The following is a 21,680-nucleotide window of genomic DNA, read 5'->3' as shown; positions in this document are numbered from 1 at the left end:
AAACTTGCAAGACAACCCATAAAAGTGTGTAACGGTAAGGAGTGGTGCACAACAATGGCCGGTGGTGCATGCATGACATTAATGGTGGTTCAAATCTGTCATGGTATCTTGTTTGGTTGTTGTTGAGCTTGCACTGCTGACTATATCTATAGCCAAAATAAGAACAAGATTTCAAAGTTAGAAGGCACACTAAAAGGAAATGATAATCAAGAGTATAAGGAAATTACAATAAAATTAACATTAAATAATAATAATAACATTCAAATTAAAAGGAAATGGATGAATGTAAATTTTCAAAGCTAGTAATTTGAAAGATAATTAGAAAGAAAATATAATTGATAATGAGTACTTGTTAAAACAATGAATTATTAAATTTTCATAAAATAAATGATTAATATATAAAATAACTTATTAATTTGAAGTAAGTAAATTAATCTCATTAATTTTTGTTTCAAAATAAGTTGACCAAGATAAATTGGACACACACATGCCAGTTGTGCTTTGTATGTCATGCTCCAAGGCTATAATAACAACAATCAGCCTCCTTTGAAAGGACCATTGAAAAATCTCTCTCCGTCGCTAACTGAAGAAGCAGATTCTTTCAACAAATAGCTTTTAATTTTCTTTCACTTAATCAGCTTTTAATTTTTCAAATTCTCTTTTTACCCAAACAAACCATAACGAATCATGAAAACAAGCTTAAGTCACCGCCGCGACGAAGAAGCGAGCACAGCAACACCACCACCATCACCACCGTATTCCCCAAAACCATCGAAACCAAACAGATCCTTCAACTACCTCTTACGAGAACAACGTCTTCTCTTCACCATCGTCGGAATCATAATCGGTTCCACGTTCTTCATTATCCAACCTTCACTCTCTCGTCTTTCAACTTCTGAGCCACAACCCTATATCCACTCTCGATCCAACGCATTTGGCCTTCGCCGCAACGACGGCGCATTGCACGGTGTTCCGAGGCGCGTTCCCGTCGGAATCGGGAGTCGGCGGTTGAGGATCGTGGTTACCGGTGGAGCCGGTTTCGTTGGGAGTCATCTTGTTGATAAGCTTATTGGTCGAGGGAATGATGTTATCGTGATTGATAATTTCTTTACCGGGAGAAAAGAGAATTTGATACATTTGTTTGGGAATCCGAGGTTTGAGCTTATTAGGCACGATGTGGTTGAACCGATTCTTCTAGAAGTGGATCAGATCTATCACTTGGCTTGTCCTGCTTCTCCGGTTCATTATAAGTACAATCCCGTTAAGACTATAATATCCTTTTTTTCTCACTTTATTTGTTTTACATTTTATTTATAGTATTACTTATAATATATAATTGCACTTAGTAGTTACAAGTTATGAAGCATGAACAGTTTGAAAATTTTAAAATAGTTGTTGTTTTAAATCTGAGTCTGTGTCTACTGAAGCAAATATGTTGAGATTTTGGATTAGTTGTGGAAACTGTATTGCAACTGCGATTGTGGTCGCATCCAATGCATGTGCCCAAAATTGTCCGAAAAGTCAAGGTTTTGGAAGTTTCTGGAAACGCAACCATTATTTCAAACCTTGGTCGTCGTATTTGACTAAAGGCAGTATAAGAGCACTATGTGTGCTAAAGCTCTCTTATTTAGAGGATTTAATACTTCATGGATGCTTTGAAATACTTGTAGTTAGATCATACAACTTTTTAGTTTTACTTTCTGGATTTTAATATTATGATGGGGATATCATGATATTTTATTTAGGTAGATGCAGAGTATTAATGCATGGATATGGGGACAAGTCGAATAATTGATATAATATAGGCAATTTTTTGTAAGTATGGATCTATGTGATTCATTACATATCATATATTGTTACAGCAATCATTTTGAAGTATCAATGATATATAAGTGTACCTGTGCCCTGTATCATTTAGATTGTTTTGGTCATCCTTGACTGTTTGTGTGACTGGCTTACAAGACAAATGTGATGGGTACACTAAACATGCTGGGACTTGCAAAGAGGACTGGAGCTAGGTTTTTGCTAACTAGTACTAGTGAGGTTTATGGTGATCCGTTGGAGCATCCTCAGAAAGAGACTTACTGGGGGAACGTGAATCCAATAGGTGAGTGTTGTGGTGTTGTTGTAACATAGTCAGTTGTAAAATGTGAATGATGCCTGGTGGTTTGTTATGTTGAAATTTGAAAATGGACTTCAACTTTGTTGTAGGTGAGAGGAGTTGTTATGATGAAGGAAAGCGAACTGCAGAAACCTTGACCATGGATTATCATCGAGGTGCTGGTGTTGAGGTAGCTTATTATGTATTTGACTGATTATAGTTGCTGTTTGTTAACTGCTTTATGTCTACCTTATTGGCTAACAAGTTTGTGTAATGTTACAAAATACCATTTTGATACTCAGTAATTTGTTTGTGTCTTGCTTTGCATTTATTGTTTTAGTTTGAAAGCTTGCACATGTTACAGAATACCCTAAGTGTTCTGATAACTAAAAGTTCCTACCTTTTTGTTATCACCAATAAATGAGTAATCCGCTTGGGATTTCCTTCCTTTCTTGAGAACTTAATTGTGGCGATTAAAATAGATTGTTATTAGATTTTTAGTATTGAAAGATACATGTAATTTTGGGGTTAGACTAGTAGACCCTCATGTAGCTTTTTGGTAGATGTGCCAGAACAGAGCACATGAGTTTTCGTGTATTTTCCAAAAGAAAAGATGACATGAGATTGAAATGTGGAACATTTTAGTGGATCCAAAGATAACAGTACAAAAACATCTTATTATGTCTACATACCAAATGCTACCAAAATATTCCTTTTGACAAGAGTTTGCATATTAAGATTCACTTTCGAACTTTAAATATAAAGTGAGCCTAGTAGATAGAAGGCTATGATGTTCATTATGATTTGAGTGATTTAAATAAAACTGGCATGAAGATGAATTTACTGTTAGATTGCAAAATTTTCCATTTCAAAGAAAATTTTGTAGATAATCCTTTGGCTTTTTCAGCTTTATTTGTTGCTTGTATTCATTACTTATTGCATGTATAGGATTTGAATAACTTATGTTCAATGCATGGTTAAATGCTTGAAAGATTCTTCAAACAGATTAAATTATCAAACTTAACAAAGTAATACCAACATAGGTGAAAAGACTGGTTATGGTGAACTGTGCAATGTGCAAACCAAATTTTACTGTTGAAACATGTGACAGATCTGACTCTTTTTTTTAGGTTCGTATTGCTCGAATTTTCAACACATATGGGCCTCGCATGTGTTTAGATGATGGGCGAGTTGTTAGCAACTTTGTCGCACAGGTTTGACTCCCTTTCTTTACTTAGATAATCTTGAGATGGTTTTATGTTCATATACATGATATACTAATCTTTTGTCCATGTTCACAGGCTATTCGGAAACAACCATTGACTGTATATGGTGATGGGAAACAAACAAGAAGCTTCCAATATGTCTCTGATTTGGTAAATATGATTTTTATTTTTTGGGTTTTGTATTATTATACATCTTTAAATCTTTTCTTCTTGCTGCAAGCTAACATGTTACTTGGAGAAATCATCTAAAGCTCATCAACATAAGCAGAAGTTTTTGATTAACTGAAAGGCTGACGAATCTGATTGAAATTAAAATAAACAATGAGTACTAGAATAGAGTTTTATGCGGGAGAGAAATTTTAAGCTTAAAAGATATAACTGGAAGTTTTCTAAAAGCGCTTAACTATCTCGTGGACCTTATTTTTTGGACAATAACTTTTATTGTTGCTTAAATCCTAGGATCACTAAATGTAAATGGACTTCTAGGAGTAATAGAGGATACATTTAAGTCAAAAAGAAATAACTGATTAGAAGGGTTAAATGATGTTTTTGTCATTACTTGTAATTCAAGTTAGCTATTGTATGAAAGTAGCACAATAAGGCATTAGGAGTGTGCTAATAGCAGGTCATAGTTTCAAACCTCCATCGTACTGTTGTATCAAAAAGTTAGTTTTTTTCTATTCAATTCCAGATTCAGATTGGATGTTGAAATTAAAAAGTCATTTGTGGGCTGCACCTTTTTTAGAACCTGTGAGCAGTGTAAGGATGCAATGGTGTACTTAAAATTCTTATTATTCTCACAGGTTAATGGATTGACGGCTTTGATGGATGGTGAACATATAGGACCTTTTAACCTGGGTAACCCAGGGGAGTTTACCATGTTAGAGCTTGCTAAGGTATCTATTTCCTTTCCAAGTCCTATTGCTTCAGTGTCTTGCTTAATATGCTTATTCATTAATCGATGGCCGTTACGTATTGCATATTAAGTGTGCACTTCTGCAATAGAGGCAAATTTCCTTATAGATTTTGGTGTTTAGTGAGAATGGACTATCAAAATTATTATTTTATGAGCATTTTTCTCTTTTCATAAATATGCAGATTGTAAAAGAAACAATTGATTCAAGTGCTACAATAGCATACAAACCAAATACTGCTGATGACCCACACATGAGGAAGCCAGATATTAGTAAAGCAAAGGAACTACTGAACTGGGAGCCAAAAATCCCACTCAGAGAAGGGTTGCCTCTTATGGTTAATGATTTCCGGAATCGGATTTTGAATGAGGATGAAGGAAAAGGGTTGAAATAAGAAATTGTTTATGGAGGTTTCTCCTCTTCACACACACTCATCATCAGAAAGCTCCGGTAATAGGTCATTTTTGTCAGAAGATATGTCTAGTGTCTATTAACATTTATGCTTTGTTAGCATACAATTGACGTATTTGTCAAATTTTGACAATTCTTTTCAGCTGTTTTCTTCTGTATTTTATTTTTATGTTAAACTTGTAGTACTCTTTCATTTTGGTATCAAGGAGGGAATGGAAAATGTTGCTGTTTCATTGCATATTACTGTTGCTGATTCATTGCATATTACTGTTGCTGATGTGTTATTCGATTTATATGTCATGTAGTTGATGTGGATTAGAATGCAAGTCATTCTAGTCATTTGATAAAAAAAACATAATGCCATTCATTATCTGTTATTGAAGCTGCTATAACAAGGGATTTACTGTTTTTTTCATTACTACTTTTAGTGAATCTAATGATTATTTTTTTTGTCCATTCATGTTTCCATGCAAGTTGCTCATTTTCAAAACTAACTGATGCTAGCTATCATTTCATTGAAGATTTATCTGTTTTTTATTTCGTTCCTTAGCAATTAAAACTGTTTTTCAGCCCATTATTGTCCATATAATGGATTTGATCTAAAATTTGGTGAATTCAACACTTCAAAGTTAAAATGTATATAATTTTGAACAATACATTCAACAACCATCAAAGCTTGATTACATTAGATGGGTGAGTTTACGACTAAAGTATTAATTTCTAATTTTTTCCTAATCATATTGCCCATGATTTTTCTTAGTCTTTCTATTCATTTCGTTCCTTAGCAATTAAAACTGTTTTTCGGCCCATTATTGTCCATATAATGATTTGATCTAAAATTTGGTGAATTCAACACTTAAAAGTTAAAATGTATATAATTTTGAACAATACATTCAACAAGATTACATTAGATGAGTGAGTTTAGGACTAAAGTATTAATTTCTAATTTTTTCCTAATCATGTTGCCCATGATTTTTCTTAGTCTTTCTATTCCTTTAGTAATTAGATTAATCTTTATATGATCTAATTTAGTTATTGAGCTTCAAATAGTCTCATTTAAACATGTTCAATCACCTAAGAGGTGTGATTCTACCATTTTCTCTACTATAGAAGCTACTACAACTTTCTCACTAATAAATTCATTTCTAATCATTTGTTGTTTATTGTCTAATATTCAGTTCATGTATCATTATAAGTCTTATAGATGTATGCTAAAGTTGAACAATATAATGTAAACTAAAAATGCCTTACACATGCCACAATTGTTTAGAAGATGAATCACTACATCGATTACTATGGAATGTAACATAGCTACTATACATAAATTATTATTTTTACATTACTTGGTGGAAGTGATTGACTTCAGACATGGAGAATGAAATTTTTTAGGGTATATGATCCTTATTAAGGTGGGTTAAGCTTCTTGTTTATATCATCAAGTACTTAAAGTTTTTTCTGCTAAGGATGAATGTACTAATGTATGGATTTATACTTGATGGGAAGATTATTGGAATTAAGTGTCACTTTGTTGAAGTATTAAGTTTAGGTAGTTTGAAGCCTTTATTTATTAATGAACTTAGACCAAATTCCTTAAGTTTTGCATCCATATATGATAGATTGATTCTTCATTACTGTTTGGCCATTTTTATATATCTTCTCGAATTTGCACTTCCTCAATGTCCAAAAATCAAAGACAAGCCTAAATATGTATGGATAACATGGCTAACTTGGGATAGGATGGTGCTTTTTTCCCCCCAATTTGCTACTCGTAATTTTGTGCTCCTTGATTGGGATGTTACTTTTCCGCACATGTCTGCATTTACGGGGCTGTTCCCCATTGATTGTTAAAATAGTTTAATTTTATAATCATAAACACCATTAAAAATTATTAGAGAATTATAATTCAAGTAGGCTATTATTAGTTTTGGTAGTTATAGTTTGTTATGCTATAAATAATAAGTGTGCCTTGTGTTTAAAAGTTAGTTAATAACAACAACTTGATGCATTGTTAGTTCTTCCTCTCCATCACAATACTTTTCTCATCTTCCATTCTTTTCTTCTCTGTTCACGAGTGTGAGTGAGGTATGAGTTCTTTCTTTCTCCAACATATTGGTATCAAGAGCTAGAGCAAGATCACATAATTCCTCTTCTTCTTCAACATAATGAGTTATCAAAGCAATTCTTTACCGACAAACCTACCTGTTATTGACAGCAAAAACTAGAATAGATGGAACATTCAAATGAAAGCCATCTTGGGTTTTCAAGAAATTGAGGAGATTGTGGAAGAATGATATTTAGAAATTGATGAGGCTGCAACAGACTTACAAAGCTTGCATACAAAGAGAACAAAAAGAAGGATTGCAAAGCAATGTGCCTCATTCATAGTGTGTAGATGAATCACATTTTGAGAAAATTGCAACAGGCAAATCCTCACATGAATCACTTATTAAAGAAATAGATACTAGGGAATGATGTTTTATTGTTATTTAAATTATTCAACCAATTTTATGGCTTAAATTATCAATTTTGTGTGAATCTTAGTGTTATATATGTTACTAAATTGATATTATGTTAGTATTATATATAGGGATGGCAAAAAACTCCACTTGTGGATACTTGCAACGAGTACCCACAAAAATAGCTTATGAGTGAGAATGAGTTTTATGATATCCGCCCTGTAAGTACCCGTGAATTTATATATTTAGTTTTTTATTATATTTTTATTATTATTATTTTAAGATTATATATCTTATTTTATTATTATTTCATAATAAATTACACTTATTTGACTATGACGACAAATTTATCAAATATATATCATATTATTCATATAATAATTATTTAATATATTAATTATTATAAATTATAATTAAAATAAAAAATTTGTTGGGTACCCACAAATATTCGTTACCTGCACGGGTATCTGCAAATATTGTAGGTTTTGGAACGGGAAAGCTCTACTCGCGTCCGCCCGCACCCGTTGCCATCCCTAATTATATATGTTATTACTGACTAAATGTTATGGTATTGAGTTTGAAACTAACATATTCCATATATTGTTATATATGATACTAATTGTGAAATGTAAGATTATATATGTTACTGTCATATATTTTATTAATTGATATATAGTTTAAAATCTGTGCACTGACAGTGTAAAGTTTTTTACACTGTCAACACATCATCCACCATTGATTTGTATTACTTTTGTTTGAGAGTCAATTGTGGTTAATAAATCAATGGTGGATGATTGACCGACAATGTAAAAAACACTTACATTGTCAGTATATACATATTAAATTCATTGCTATATATATTACTAATGATGAATTATATTGTTATATAAGTTACTAAAATATATATATATATATATATATATATATATATATATGAATGGTATTATTATATATGTGATAATTTGTTTTTTTTCCTCTGTAAATTACATAACTGTTATAACAAACAATTAAGAGTTTCAATTTTTTACTCATTTATATATGATTCATAATTTTTTATAATAATATTAGTAATAATTTCCCTTTTATGCACAAAAAATATATTTTTACAAATTTTGAACTTTAAACTGATAGAAGATTTTTTATACAAAAACAATAAGAAAAACTATCAACCGACCTGAACTGAATCATTCAAGTGCGGTTCGGTTCTCTTCCTATAGTTAAATTTACAGTTAATCGAGCAGAATCGAACCATGTGTTTATGTTTGGTTCGATCACTGAAATGTACTAAAACCTGAACCGAACTGAACTTTTATACTCCTAATTGTTATAACTTTTTCATTTTTGTTAAATTTTGATCCTTTTTCCATTGGATAATTCTTATTTTCAGTGTTTTAGACTTTTAGATTCCATTTTTATTGGATTTTGCTCAACACAATTGATGATTGACTGAAATATTTTGTTATTGATAAATCTGCTATTTTCCATCAATAAATATATATGCATTTATAATAATTATTTTTGAATTTTGTAATATCATCATTATATAAGTCCAAAAGTTGAAAACAATATTAATACTTTTTATCATAGTTGTTGCTAGATATGTTCACCCATTAATGTACTACAATATAATTACAATAAAAAATAAATATAATTTCAATTTAATTTGATAAGGTTGATTTCAATTGCCAATCCAAATCAATTTTAACACAATCTTAAAGAGTATAGATTTAGTATGGCATGACCCTTTTCTAAATTGTCTCGATAAAGGAGCCAATGTCTATCTTTGCTAGATTTTTATAAAAAAAGAAAAATGATAGAACACTTTTATCCTTGAATGCAAAGGTAGAAACAACAACTTACATTCTAGAGATATTCTTTTTTAGAATGACTTAGGCTTTAAGTATTGTATTCTTTGGGAGAGGAGAATATTAGGGATTAGAATAATGAAGATAGAGTACAAACCTTAAGGGTCATCATATATTTCATAGAACTCAGCTATTACAATACAAAAATCACCCCTTAGAGAATCCCAATAGTCTTTAAGAAGTTAAAGTTTTTTTGAGGTTTAAGACAATTGCCTGAAATCTATTCCATTCAAAGGAGGTCTATTGTAGCTTTGTTCATGAAAAGCAGGCTAAAAAAACTCTTGATCTCCTTACCAAGATTTTGATCCTCATCATAGGAGATTCCATCAATCTTAAGAGATGATTTGGTAGTCCCTTCTTCCAAATTTCAAACAAGCATGGAAGAAACATCTATTAGCATATTCTTCCTTTAGCAATTTAGTTTCTCCCCTTAGCAATTAGCACATTCTCCTGAAATCTGCATTCAAAACTTCAATTACGTTAACTTCAAACTCCTCAGGGCCCTAACTTCCCCCCAATATCATGAACATCAACCAAGTCTTACATTCCACTATACAATTCTTCACTAATATTTCCTAAATTTTATGCGTTTTTCTAGGCCTCTTTTCTCTGGAAATTGGAGTCTACTCCCTAGGTAGGTCAATATCATGAACCTCAGAAAGATTAACTACAATAAGTATGTCTCAATAGTTAAAGTCATCCCTCCTCCACTATTTAAACTCCTTCTAAGCTCTTTCAAATTTTCTTTAAGACGGAAAGCCCCCACCCAATGAGCTCCACATCTTTCAAAATTCTTGCCGACACAAGCTACTTTTTCAACTAGTGATGACAATGAAATTCAAACCTGTGGGTATCCGTCTGAACCTAATCCGAAACTCGTTGTGACTAGGTTTGGGTTTGGTATAGGCAATATCCTACCCCGAACTCGCCCTAAACCCGATTATATATATATATATATATATATATCATTTTGGAAACAATTATATGAGTGGAAACAATGTGCACCACAAAAAACTTATCATTAATGATAGAAATCCATTCAACAAAATTTGCCACAATATAGTAGTAATGCTAAATACATAGCCTTTGTTTTTATATCAATGTGTTAATTCCAATAATTTTGATGAGCTCATAGGTTGATATGCTTTTTTTGTGTGGAGCTTCAGATGCTGTATGGACAATAAGGACCTTGGTGGCTGCATAGTTCATAATTCACGTGTAGCTTAAAGTTACAATGAAAGAATTTCTATTTTTATCTTTTAGTTATTGTCCGTGACTACTGTTTACATGAGCTTGAAGATCTTTGTCAAACTAATACTAGTACCTATTTGAATTGCAAATTAAATTGCCACATAATGCAGCAACCACATGTTGTTTTACTTCACTTGCAAACCAGATGAAGAAGAAATAAAGCATGAGGAAGAGGAAGAGGAAGAAGAAGAACAAAGCATAGAAGAATGAAAACTGTTTGTAAAGAAGAAGAATGCAGAAAAAGATATGTTGAGAGGTGAGTATTAGAGTCTAGTTTTATTGCCTTAAACGTTGAATCAATTACAAAGCAAACCTTCCTTTTATAGCATCAACCAAGTAACTACTTACTATAAACAGAAAGTACACACTAACTAGATTAACTAACTAAACTGAATTACAAAGTATTAACAACACTCCTCCTTAATTCAGTCAACACTCAATCTTACAATGCTTATCTTCAACCTTAACTTTTCAAACCTCTCCTTCTTCAATGGCTTGGTGAAGATATCTGCGAGTTGTTTTTCACTTCTAGAGAACACCATCTTCAACTTTCCCTTGCTCATTTGATCTCTTAGTGTCGCGCCTCGATTTTCGGCTACGCGACCTCTCGAGTCGCCACTACATTTTTTACTGTCAAAAATGTAGAAAAATCTTTTTTAGCCCAGTTACCTTGGGCTTTCGGATTTTTGATATCCAGGTTCGGAAGTCGGTTACAGGGTAGGGAAGGTATTAGCACCCCACCCGCCCGCCTTAAGCGGTACCCTATACTAAACTACATGGATTACTATATTTTTATTTGTTATTATTACTATTAAATAAAGGAACACCATTTTATTAATCAAATTAATTAGTTAATGATTAATTACTAGAAATGAAAAAATTATATTTTTTTAGTTGTGCCTGACAAGATTGACTTTGGTCCCACGTATCCCTATTAAGGGAATCAAGGCTTACGTAGTTCTTTAAGTAGAAAAAGGATTGCTGGTTGGATTAATTTTAATAAAAGTATAAGTTAAATCTCGACTAACGATCCTATAATACAAGTAAAGTACAGCCCATACGTCCGATACCGCACTTTGTACTAAGGGTTAGTTAAGATCTTAACATGTTTATGAACAAAAGATTTTTGATTCGTTGGTGAATTAGTCATGGTGATCATTAAGTTGATGAAGTGCAACCTATATGTCCGACACCGTATCATATCTTAAAATTAGAGTGATTGTCATCTTATGATTTTATCTTAAAAAATTGTAATGGGTATTTTAAGGACGTTGATTAAAATTGAAAGATTCAAAGGTATAAAATATTAATAAAAATGTGATTTATTCCCAACCTTTAAAAACTTACGCATTGTATATTTGTATTTAGCTTCATCTTATATGTCATATATTAAAATTTGGATACTCATTAACATGAATAGAACAAAGAAAACAAATATTAAGTGACATAACATCAAAATAACACGTTCTATTATTAATACCTATACTAGAAATGTGATAATGAAATTAATTAAATGATACAGCTAGGAATACAATTTTTACCATGTAATAGAATAGAGTGACTTTATTATATAGTTACTTATTATTCTTAGCCTTTGAAGCGCAAAATTAAAGGTTTATTGTAAAAATGGTGAAAGAGAACAATAGTGAAATTACAATGATATGTCCGGTTAAATTTTTTTTATATTCGCGCATTATGTTCATGAAGTTTTAATTGCCTACACATAATTAATTTTTTTATCATTATGATAATTACAATTTTCATGATATGATAATTTAGCATATATAACGTGACGATATTATTGCAAATAAGGAACAACTAAAAATGCAAACATGATAAGCAATGAATAAAATCCAGCAAAAAAAAAAAAAAACAGAAACACGCGTGGCAGGAAGAGATTGGAGGGAGTTTTTTTTTATTTTTTAGCACCTGGACACGTGTCAGCGCCTGGTTGGAGGAGAGAGAGGGTGTATTGGTTGCATCGTGTGCCTACCCGTGCTGGATCCAGACGTCTGGATGCGTCTAGACACGTGGCGTTAGAAGACTGGATGGAAGGGTGGGCTCACGACTTGAGCATTGAGCATGCGTGCATGGGATCCGTGTTCTCCTAGGGTAGGATCTGGTGTGCCGCTGCGTAGTGAGACCGGGACGCGTTTCGTCCCGTGATTGGCCAATCTGGAGCGTGAAGGTGACAAGTCCACGCGGCGCCCCGTGAAACGTTGGATGAGCGAGGGTGTAGGGTTGCGTGATGTGCGTGCCTACACTGGATCCCGTCTTCTTCTGGGAGAATGATATTGTGCAGCGAGGTGCACCAAAGTGTGCAACGTTTCGTGCACGGATTGGCTGACCTTCTTGGTCAACCCAAATGCAAAAAAAGTACGCAGATCCGACGGCTATGGATCGAGGATGCACGGATAGACAATGAATCCACCCACACATGATTGATTCTCGCAGAAATTTTTATGTTTTTTCTTTTTTTTCGCAGGACACATTTGGCAGGGTTTTGGGAGCTTTTTTTTTTTGGTATATTTTGGCAATGTTTTTCAATGAATATCCCCTCTCCCTAAACCACTATTTATAGAAAAAAAATAGCCCAACCGAAATCCCTAAAGATTTACCTACCTCTTTAATTTTTTAATAAATCAAATATTCCCCTTTTTTAAAATCCAATCAAACTGATTTGATTTCCATTAACCATGAGATTTGAAAATTTGATTCCAAATCTGGAATTTGAATTTTCAAATATGAAATTTTCACATAGTTGTAGCAATCAGTTTCCATTGTCAACCAGAAGTACCATGCTCTCATGATCTTCTTGGCCATAGCATGCCCATTCGCATCGGTCCCGAAAGTTCCCTCATGTACCTCTTCCACCATCCTCTGAGCTTCCTTGGCTTCCAGGCATTGGAGAAGTACCATATCGTGATTTCTTTTGTAAACAACATCCCCACTCAAAAAGAAGTTTTTGGCTAGTCGTCTGAGTGTTCTTTTGTCGGTCTTTGAGGCATTTGGAGGATAGACCTGTCTTGTTAGGTACTGGTACCATGGCCTGCCATCGGGTTCTTCTTCAATTGCATGACAATAAGCTTGTTCGGTGTTGTCTTTTATTTGGAACAGGAGCAAACTGTCCCCTCCCACATGAAACATTGAGGATAAGGTTGCTAGTGCATCTGCCAGCCTATTGTCTTCCCTGGGGATGTGATAAAAACTCACTTGATCAAACTGTTCATTTAGCTTCTGGATGTAATTTCTGTAGGGCACCAATTTGCTGTCACGAGTTTCCCATTCCCCTTTTACCTGGTGGATTACTAGGGCAGAATCTCCAAATACTTCTAGGATCTTTGCTTTTGCATCAGTGGCAGCCTTCAGTCCCAAAGCGCACGCCTCATATTCTGCTATGTTATTTGTACAGTCAAAGCATAGTCTGGCAGTAAAGGGAAGGAACTTCACTTTCCTTCTGGAGATACCAACACAGCACCTACTCCATGCCCGAATGCGTTAGAGGCCCCATCAAAGACTAGGGTCCATTTTTATTCTTCTCTTGATTCATCGGATAAGGCCATGATGTTCTCATCTGGAAACTCATACTTCATCTGCCCCAGTTTGTCTATAGGTTGATCGGCCAAGTAGTCAGCAATAACACTTCCTTTCACAGCCTTTTGCGTCACATACATGATATTATATTCAGATGATAACAACACCTTTTTAGCAATCCTTCCGGTCAATATGGGTTTCTCGAAGATGTACTTGACGGGATCCATTCTTGACACTAACCAAGTAGTGTGACTCAGCATATATTGTCTCAAACGGCGAGAGGCCCAGACTAGAGCGCAACATGTACGTTCTAACAATGAGTATTTTATTTCGCAAGCTGTGAATTTCTTGCTCAAATAATAGATTGTTTGCTCCTTTCTTCCACAATCACCACGCTGCCCTAAGACGCATCCCATAGATTCATCAAGTACAGTGAGATATAGAATCAAGGGCCGCCCTGGAATTGGAGGCATCAACACTGGAGGCTCGGTCAAGTACTGTTTTATCTTTTCAAACGCTGATTGACAATCATCATTCCATCTTACTGCCTGATTCTTCCTCAAGAGTTTGAATATTGGTTCACAGGTGGATGTCAGTTGCGAGATGAACCGAGAAATGCAATTTAGCCTCCCTAAGAATCCTCTGACCTCTTTCTCTGTTCGAGGGGTTGGCATTTTGATGATGGCCTTCACCTTATCAGGATCTACCTCAATACCCTTCTAGCTGACGATGAAACCCAATACCCGGCCGGATTTCACTCTGAAACTGCACTTGGTTGGATTCAACTTGAGGTGATACTTTCGCAGTGTCTCAAATAAATGTCTCAAGTTGTCTACATGTTCTCCCTCTGTCTTGGATTTGCAGATGATGTCATCGATATAGATTTCTATCTCCTTATGCATCATGTCGTGGAAGAGTGTTACCATGGCTCTCTGATATGTAGCCAAAGCATTCTTCAATCGAATGGCATAACTTGGTAGCAGAAGGTACCCCATGGAGTGATAAATGTAGTTTTGCTCACATCCTCTGGTGCCATTTTGATCTGATGATACCCCGAATACCCATCCATAAATGAGAAAAGAGAATGGTCTGCAGTGCTATCAACCAAGACATCTATATGCGGCACCGAAAAGTCATCCTTTGAGCTAGCCTTGTTGAGGTCTCTGTAGTCAACACATATTCTAAGCTTTCCTCCCTTCTTCGGCACAGCTACTACATTGGCGACTCAATCTGGGTATTCAGCAACTTTAACAAACCCAGCTGTCAACCATTTCTCTACTTCCTCCTTGACCCGTAAGGAGATCTCTGGTTTGATTCTTCGTAGCTTCTGCTTTACTGGCCTGGAGTTGGGTATTAGTGGTAATTTATGCTCTACTATACCTCGGTCTAGTCCCGACATCTCTTCATATGACCAAGCAAAGACGTCCTTGAATTCGTGTAAGCGTTTGACTAGCCTTTCTCGTTCCTTAACGTCCATCGTGGTGCCTACTTCCACTTCCTTCTTATCTTCTTCAGAACCCAGGTTGACGAGTTCGACAGGCTCTTGGTGTGGTTGAAACCTCTGGCTTCTTGCTCTACCAGTCTGAGTAGTTCTGGGGGAGCCTCCCATTCATCATCACTGTCATCTTCCACTTGGTTGATGGGTTGGTCAGATCTGGTGGAGGGCTCACCAACATGGCCCTCACATTCAGAGTCGCTATTGGATCTGCAATACGGGGATGACCGAGTCAGGTCCCCATAAATTTGGTTTTAACTTTACTGACCTTTTTTGTTTTTAATGATTTTCTTTCAGCAGGCAATGAATAAAAAATGCAAAAGAAACGCATTGATATGATAAAAAAGATTGATATTTATTAATTTTGAAAGTACTGAAACAAATGAGCCCTTATTGAAAAATATAAAAATGTCTAATAGCCTTGGGCATAGTTAGAAGACTACATTTATTTATTATTTTGGTTCTAGTGAAACTGATGCATGCGCTTCTTCCCTCCAATTCTTCAAGCGAGTACAGGGGGGACACATGTACACGAACCTAGACTCTTCCTCCACGCATTCTTCTTCTATGATGGCCACCATTCCTGAAATCCTGGTACTGCTGCTAACAAAGCTCTGACTGATGTGCGGTATTGGAAGTTTTGCCACAACCTCATTTCTGACATGCCCTAGCCGAGCCACACGACCACTTTTCCTTGCTCCTATAGTTTGGAGTTTGTCTTCATGGGTAAGTCTATACCCCAAGCCATATCGACCTTTATTAGCTTTGGGTATTAGGATTTCCTTGCAGCCTTGTCCATACCTTCCCAATCCTCTGCCAGGTCGATATCCGTCACGGATCATCATGTTTGCCGCCACGAGAGAAGCATCTAATGGATAAAGATTCAGCTTTGGTGCACCTTCTATCATAAATGTGGTGTCTGCAATCTCGAGGCGTTGGAATGATGTCTCTAATGCCTCCTCAGTCACTTCGTCGTAGCGGGTGTCAAATGGTTGAGATACCATCACATCTTCTTCCCCCGAAACTGTTATCAACCTCCCATCGACTACAAACTTTACTTTTTGATGCAGGGTAGATGGTATTGCTCCTGAAGAGTGAATCCATGGACGTCCCAACAAGCAGCTATATGTGGGATTGATATCCATTACATGAAACAAAATGTTAAATGTGCATGGTCCTATCTTGATCGGTAACTCCATCTCCCATATCACATCTCTATGGGACCCATCAAAACCTTTAACAATCATTGAGCTGACCCTCAAGCAAGAGGCATCTACTGGCAATCTGGAGAAAGTCTGCTTCGTCATTACATTCAGAGACGACCCATTGTCTAGGAGGACTATACCAATCACACAGTCATTACACATTACTGAGATATGCAGGGGGCGAACATGTCCGGTGCCCTCAGGAGGTATCTCTTGGTCACAAAAGGATATTTAATTGTCCGCTACAATGTTTTTGACTATCCCCCCAAATCTGTCAGTTGTAATGTCGTGGTTGACGTGATCCTGGTTCAATACTTTTAGCAGCATATTCCTGTGAGCCTTAGAGCTCATTAATAAGGGCAACAAAGATATTCTTGCTGGAATCTTATTAAGCTGGTCCACTACCTTGTATTCACTTTGCTTGATGAACCTCAGAAACTCACAAGCCTCTTCATTTGACACTCCTTCGGGTAAGGCTACCTCAACTTCCTCTTCTGTAGGTTCTGGCACTTTTTCTTTGTTTTTATCTTTGGGGCCCCCAGATGGACCCCTTTCTATCTCCGGTGGAACATAGATACGTCCCGACCTTGTGATTCTGCTACTTCCTGCAATGTTGGTAACTATAGAAGGATTCCCCATTGGTTCCTCTTTGTAGATCCAAGGCACTGCCTTATCTGACTCATAAGGGAATGGGCCTTGCTCCCCTATTATTACGGGTTCCATTTGTCGAATGAATGGTTCCCATTGATACTGATTGAAGTATGTTTGAACGCCCCCAGGTGGATTTATCACGGGTTCATACGTGCGTATAAATACAGGTACCTCATTTTGGTGTTTCTCTAAGACATTAATTCCATAACACTATGATCTTCCGCCTATGGCAATTAGTTTCAAGTCCATCATCTTCTGGAGAAGCAACCTGAACTCCTTGCAATCCTCCAAACTGTGGCCCACACGGCCATGCATCTCACAACTCTTTATGTCACTGTTATCTGACTCTTGGACAGCAACCTCTGCCAAACCTTGCCTACACATCTCTTGGAAGACGAAACTCATGGGCATCTTCACATCATCAACTTTTCCAACAATTACAACCTTGCTCTCCTCCTGAATAGCATTCACTCCCTGATTTCCATGGTTTGGTAGAGGATTTAGTCTCCCGGAAATCTATCCGCTTGGCGTTGATGAGGTCCTGAACTCTGTACTTGAAGGCCCTGCAGTCTTCTACCAGATGTCCTGTAGCTCCAGAATGGTAAGCGCAGTTGACGTTTTCATTGTGCCATGGCCCAGGGTTCTCGTATACTCTTCCAGGGACTGGTGTGATCATCCATTGCCCTAGTAGATATGCGAAAAGCTCTGTATAGGTTATCGGGATCTGGTCAAATACGGGTGCTCTCCTTTCTTGTTGGTTATAGTTATTGTTTCTAGGATAATGAGTGTACCCTTGTCTGGGCTGGTGCGTGTTATTGTTTGGATGAGGGGGGTTATGGGATGTTTGATTCTGTGTTTGGTTTTGGCTTTGATTGTGGTTTTGTGCAAACCGAGAGGGTGCATGATGATTGTTTTGATTATTGTTCCGGGACTGGAACTTCTTTGGCTCGGCATCGACGAAATGAGTCTCTGCCTCCTTTTTCTTCATGAAAGTGGGATTCTTGCTAGAGCTTGAACCTTCATCGGAAATCTTCCCGTTCTTGATACCTCCTTCTATCTTCTCCCCTACTTTGATGAGAGCATTGAAGTTGGTTGTCACGGTTCCTATGAGGCGTTCATAATATGGATTATGCAGAGTGTCGATAAAGATCAACAGTTGTTCATCTTCTTCTAATCGCGGAAGGACTTGGGATGCTAGTCCCCTCCAACGCTGAACATATTCTCTGAAATTCTCAGATGGTTTCTTACACATATTCTGTAGTTGAGTCCTATCTGGTGCAACATCCTCATTGTACTTGTACTGTCTGATGAAGGCATTGGATAGATCCAAGAAGGTCCTGATCTGAGTCTTCTCCAGGCGGATGTACCAATTCATAGCTACCCCCACTAAACTGTCTTGAAAGCAGTGGATCAACAACTTATCATTCCCGTGATATGCTGACATCTTTCTGGCGTACATGTGTAAAGGGCTTTTGGGACAAGTAGTCCCATTATACTTTTCGAACTCAGGTACTTTGAATTTGGGTGGGAGTACCACATCAGGCACCAAACACATCTCAAAAGCATTCTTCAGATCCACATAATGGGCTCCTTCAATAACCCTCAATCTCTCTTCTATTGAGCTCCACTTCTCTTCCTCTTTCTCCGCGTTTGGGGTGTTACTTCCTAGAGGAGTCTTTTGGTTCCCATCATGATTGTACCTTCCGTTTGCTTGATGGTTGGCATTCAGCTGTCTTGTGTTGGTGTCATGACTTTCATGAGGCTGACCAGTACCGTCCCCTAGACTGGGACTTCCAGATCCTGAATGAGGTTGTGGCCCAACAGTTGCATTCTTCTCTTTCTCGCTCTGGAGGGTCTTCAGGATGCGAAACATCTCTGCCATCTGCTCTTTCAAGCTAGCTAATTCAGTCCGGGAATCCTGACTGGAGTCTGAAGAGTCGGCCATCTGTCTAGCTCGGAGTCGGCTGTGGTAGGGGTGTTGCGGAGCAATGCTGACTGATAAAATGAAAATAGTTAAAAAATGTTTTGTTTGTTTTTTATGCAAAAATTTCCGTTAGTATAGCAAGTATGATGAATCCCTTATTTGAGAGTCGGGGAGCACAGTCCGTCGACCCTACTAAAGCAATTTTCAGAAGCGAAATTTCCACTCCGTGGTTGCATCTTGGACAAAATATAGTAATGTTGACCCCCTCATATTATTTGTTTTTTTGTTCTCTTTTTCTTTTCTTTTTATTGAGACAAGGTGTGAACATAAAAAGTGATTTTATTGATAAAAACGATAAAGGGGAATCACATCAATCTATTTCCTCCTTTTATTCCAAATGTTTATTCTAAAAACAAAACTAAAATTCTTCGGTCTTCTTCCTCCACCTCTTGAGCCTTCGAGCAATGGGGGTACAACTGTCAAAAAATGTCTTCATAGCAGGGAGTATTTCGGTTTCTGGATACATGTGAACCTCATGGTTTGCAGACTCAAAAGTTACCAGCCAATCGTCCGCGCAGTCCCCAATCCCATCAATGATGTCCATACATCTTCTTTCCCACAATTCTTTATCTTCCCTACATTCACCCAGAGCTTGCTCCCAATTGTGTGACCATGTCTCCCTTTCTCTCATCAACTGATCATAGGCCTGCCTAAGGTCTCTTATTTGGTCTATGAACTGGTTTCTTTCCCTATTCATATCCTCCAAAGACATACGGCATATTTGTGCTTGGTCATCCACCATGGCTCGGTACTGTTCTTCTCTTATGAGACCTTGACGAATAGAGTTCTCACATTCATCCACTTTCGCCCAGGCTTTAGCTGCACTAGCTTTGTGTTGATCCACTTTGGCTTTGAGTTCTTTTATAATTATACAACTCTCCTTACCTTCATTCCTTAAGTTAAAGATGGCGCGATCACGGGCCCTTAGTCGTGCCTCAAGATCTTTGATTTCTCTTCCTTGTGAGGAGCGCAAATCTACATAGTCATTCTTTAGGCTGGTCATCTCTTCCTTCAAACCTGATTTTGATTTGTTGAGCATTTCTATCTGGAAACCATCTTTCTCAACTATGTTCCTTGATTCCTCAAGTTGACCCTCAAGGATTTTAATCCTCCACTGAAGATTGATTTCATTCTGTGAAGGTCCCTCCTTTTCCTTGGGCATGATGATCTGGATATTGGTTTTATTTGCCATCCTATTTTTTCTCCATAGCTTATACTCTTCTGTATAGAAAGTCTGGTGCTCTCCTAATTCATTCTTTCCATAGAAGAGAATGTTGTATAGAGCTCTTCGTACTCCATTGAGAACCTCTTCGGAGGTATTTTTATCCTTATATAAGAAAACAAATCCGCTGAGTTGTTGAGGAGTCACTCGATTCATCCCCCATTTTAGCTGGCCAAGAACCAAAGCTGAAGTGAAGGTGATGCAACCCCTTGGACCCATTAGAACCAGATTCTGATACTCCCCACAAGCATACATGACTTCCTCATGTCGATCATACAAGCAACACTTGACACCGAAATTCCTAGGGTTGATTTCTCTGAAAAGCTTAGACCATTCAGGTAGTGTGACAGGTTTGACATTTGTATTATTGAACCTTTTGAGCGGATGACTGGACCCCAAAGGAAATTGATGATGTATGAATCGAGTTATCATCCAGACGTATAACAGCTGCACACAATACCTTATCTTCAATCTTCCATTATTGTTCTGGTGACCTTTGTAGAACTGTAGGAGAGTTTCGGCTAATACTGCTGGTACTGGATTGACTGATTAATCATGTCAGCGACGAAAGGGAATAAGACTAGGCCATAGATGGCTAGTGCAAAGGAAGATCCAAATGCCTTCCAATTTTTCTGCTCTTCCATTTTGAGGATGTGCTTCTTAAGGTACGTCCATTTCAAGCCTTCGAACTTCCCTTGCTTTATGATATTCTGGATCCCTGGGCGTGCCCCTATCATTTCTTTAATATACCCCTCGGTCAACTTGTGATCCCCTGTGAATAGGTAGACTTTCGACCGATCCAGCACTGAAATGCCCAACAACATTTCATATTCCTCCACCGTCGGGGATGCATCAAGCTCATGGAATTCAAACCCTCTTAATTCCGGGTTCCAATATTGGATCATGATCTCCATAGCTTTTAGTGCCTCGGGTTCAATGTGGACATTGAGTAGATCGATGAGCCGCCCGTATGTTTTGGTGAAACGTTCTTGCTCTTCTGTAGGAATTCGTTGACTGCATTCTATAAGGATATTTACATCATTTGTTTGTACCTCCCCTTTTGTCCCTTGTTTGGGTGCCTCAACATTGCTATATTTTGGATCTATGGGACTCGTACCTTGCTATATAACGAAAAATTTTATCAAATGAAAAGAAAAGTTAATCTTAAAATGTGCGTGAATGTATGATAGTGCATGTATAACAAATAATTTTCCTGCCAATATAATAATGCATGTAAAATAAATTTTTTATAATAGTATGATAATGCATGTGCATGTAAATAATTTTCATATTAGCATGATAATGCATGGGAAACGAATAATCTTCTTAATAGTTTGATAGTGTATGTTAAAATGATTTTCATAA

General features: G+C 36.7%; 1 protein-coding gene and 1 pseudogene across 2 annotated transcripts; one reads left to right on the top strand and one right to left on the bottom strand.

Annotated features, from left to right (window-relative positions):
• On the top strand, positions 548 to 4,890 carry LOC109343141 (UDP-glucuronic acid decarboxylase 1-like). Of its 2 annotated transcripts, XM_019581300.1 has the most exons (8): positions 548 to 1,272; positions 1,960 to 2,107; positions 2,212 to 2,291; positions 3,232 to 3,315; positions 3,403 to 3,477; positions 4,131 to 4,223; positions 4,426 to 4,651; positions 4,713 to 4,890. In XM_019581300.1, exons 1-7 carry the CDS (start codon positions 688 to 690, stop codon positions 4,633 to 4,635), a joined length of 1,275 nt encoding a protein of 424 aa, XP_019436845.1. In that variant the 5' UTR covers positions 548 to 687; the 3' UTR covers positions 4,636 to 4,651; positions 4,713 to 4,890. The 2 variants fall into 2 exon arrangements, with proteins under 2 accessions (XP_019436845.1, XP_019436844.1); XM_019581299.1 differs by having other exon boundaries at positions 549 to 1,272; positions 4,426 to 4,890.
• On the bottom strand, positions 12,261 to 19,054 carry LOC109342276 (annotated as a pseudogene).

Source organism: Lupinus angustifolius, chromosome LG03, assembly GCF_001865875.1.
Source record: "Lupinus angustifolius cultivar Tanjil chromosome LG03, LupAngTanjil_v1.0, whole genome shotgun sequence".
Taxonomy (NCBI): Eukaryota; Viridiplantae; Streptophyta; class Magnoliopsida; order Fabales; family Fabaceae; genus Lupinus; species Lupinus angustifolius.
The sequence above is the reverse complement of the archived record's forward strand: the minus strand, read 5'-3'. Positions and strand labels throughout refer to the sequence as shown.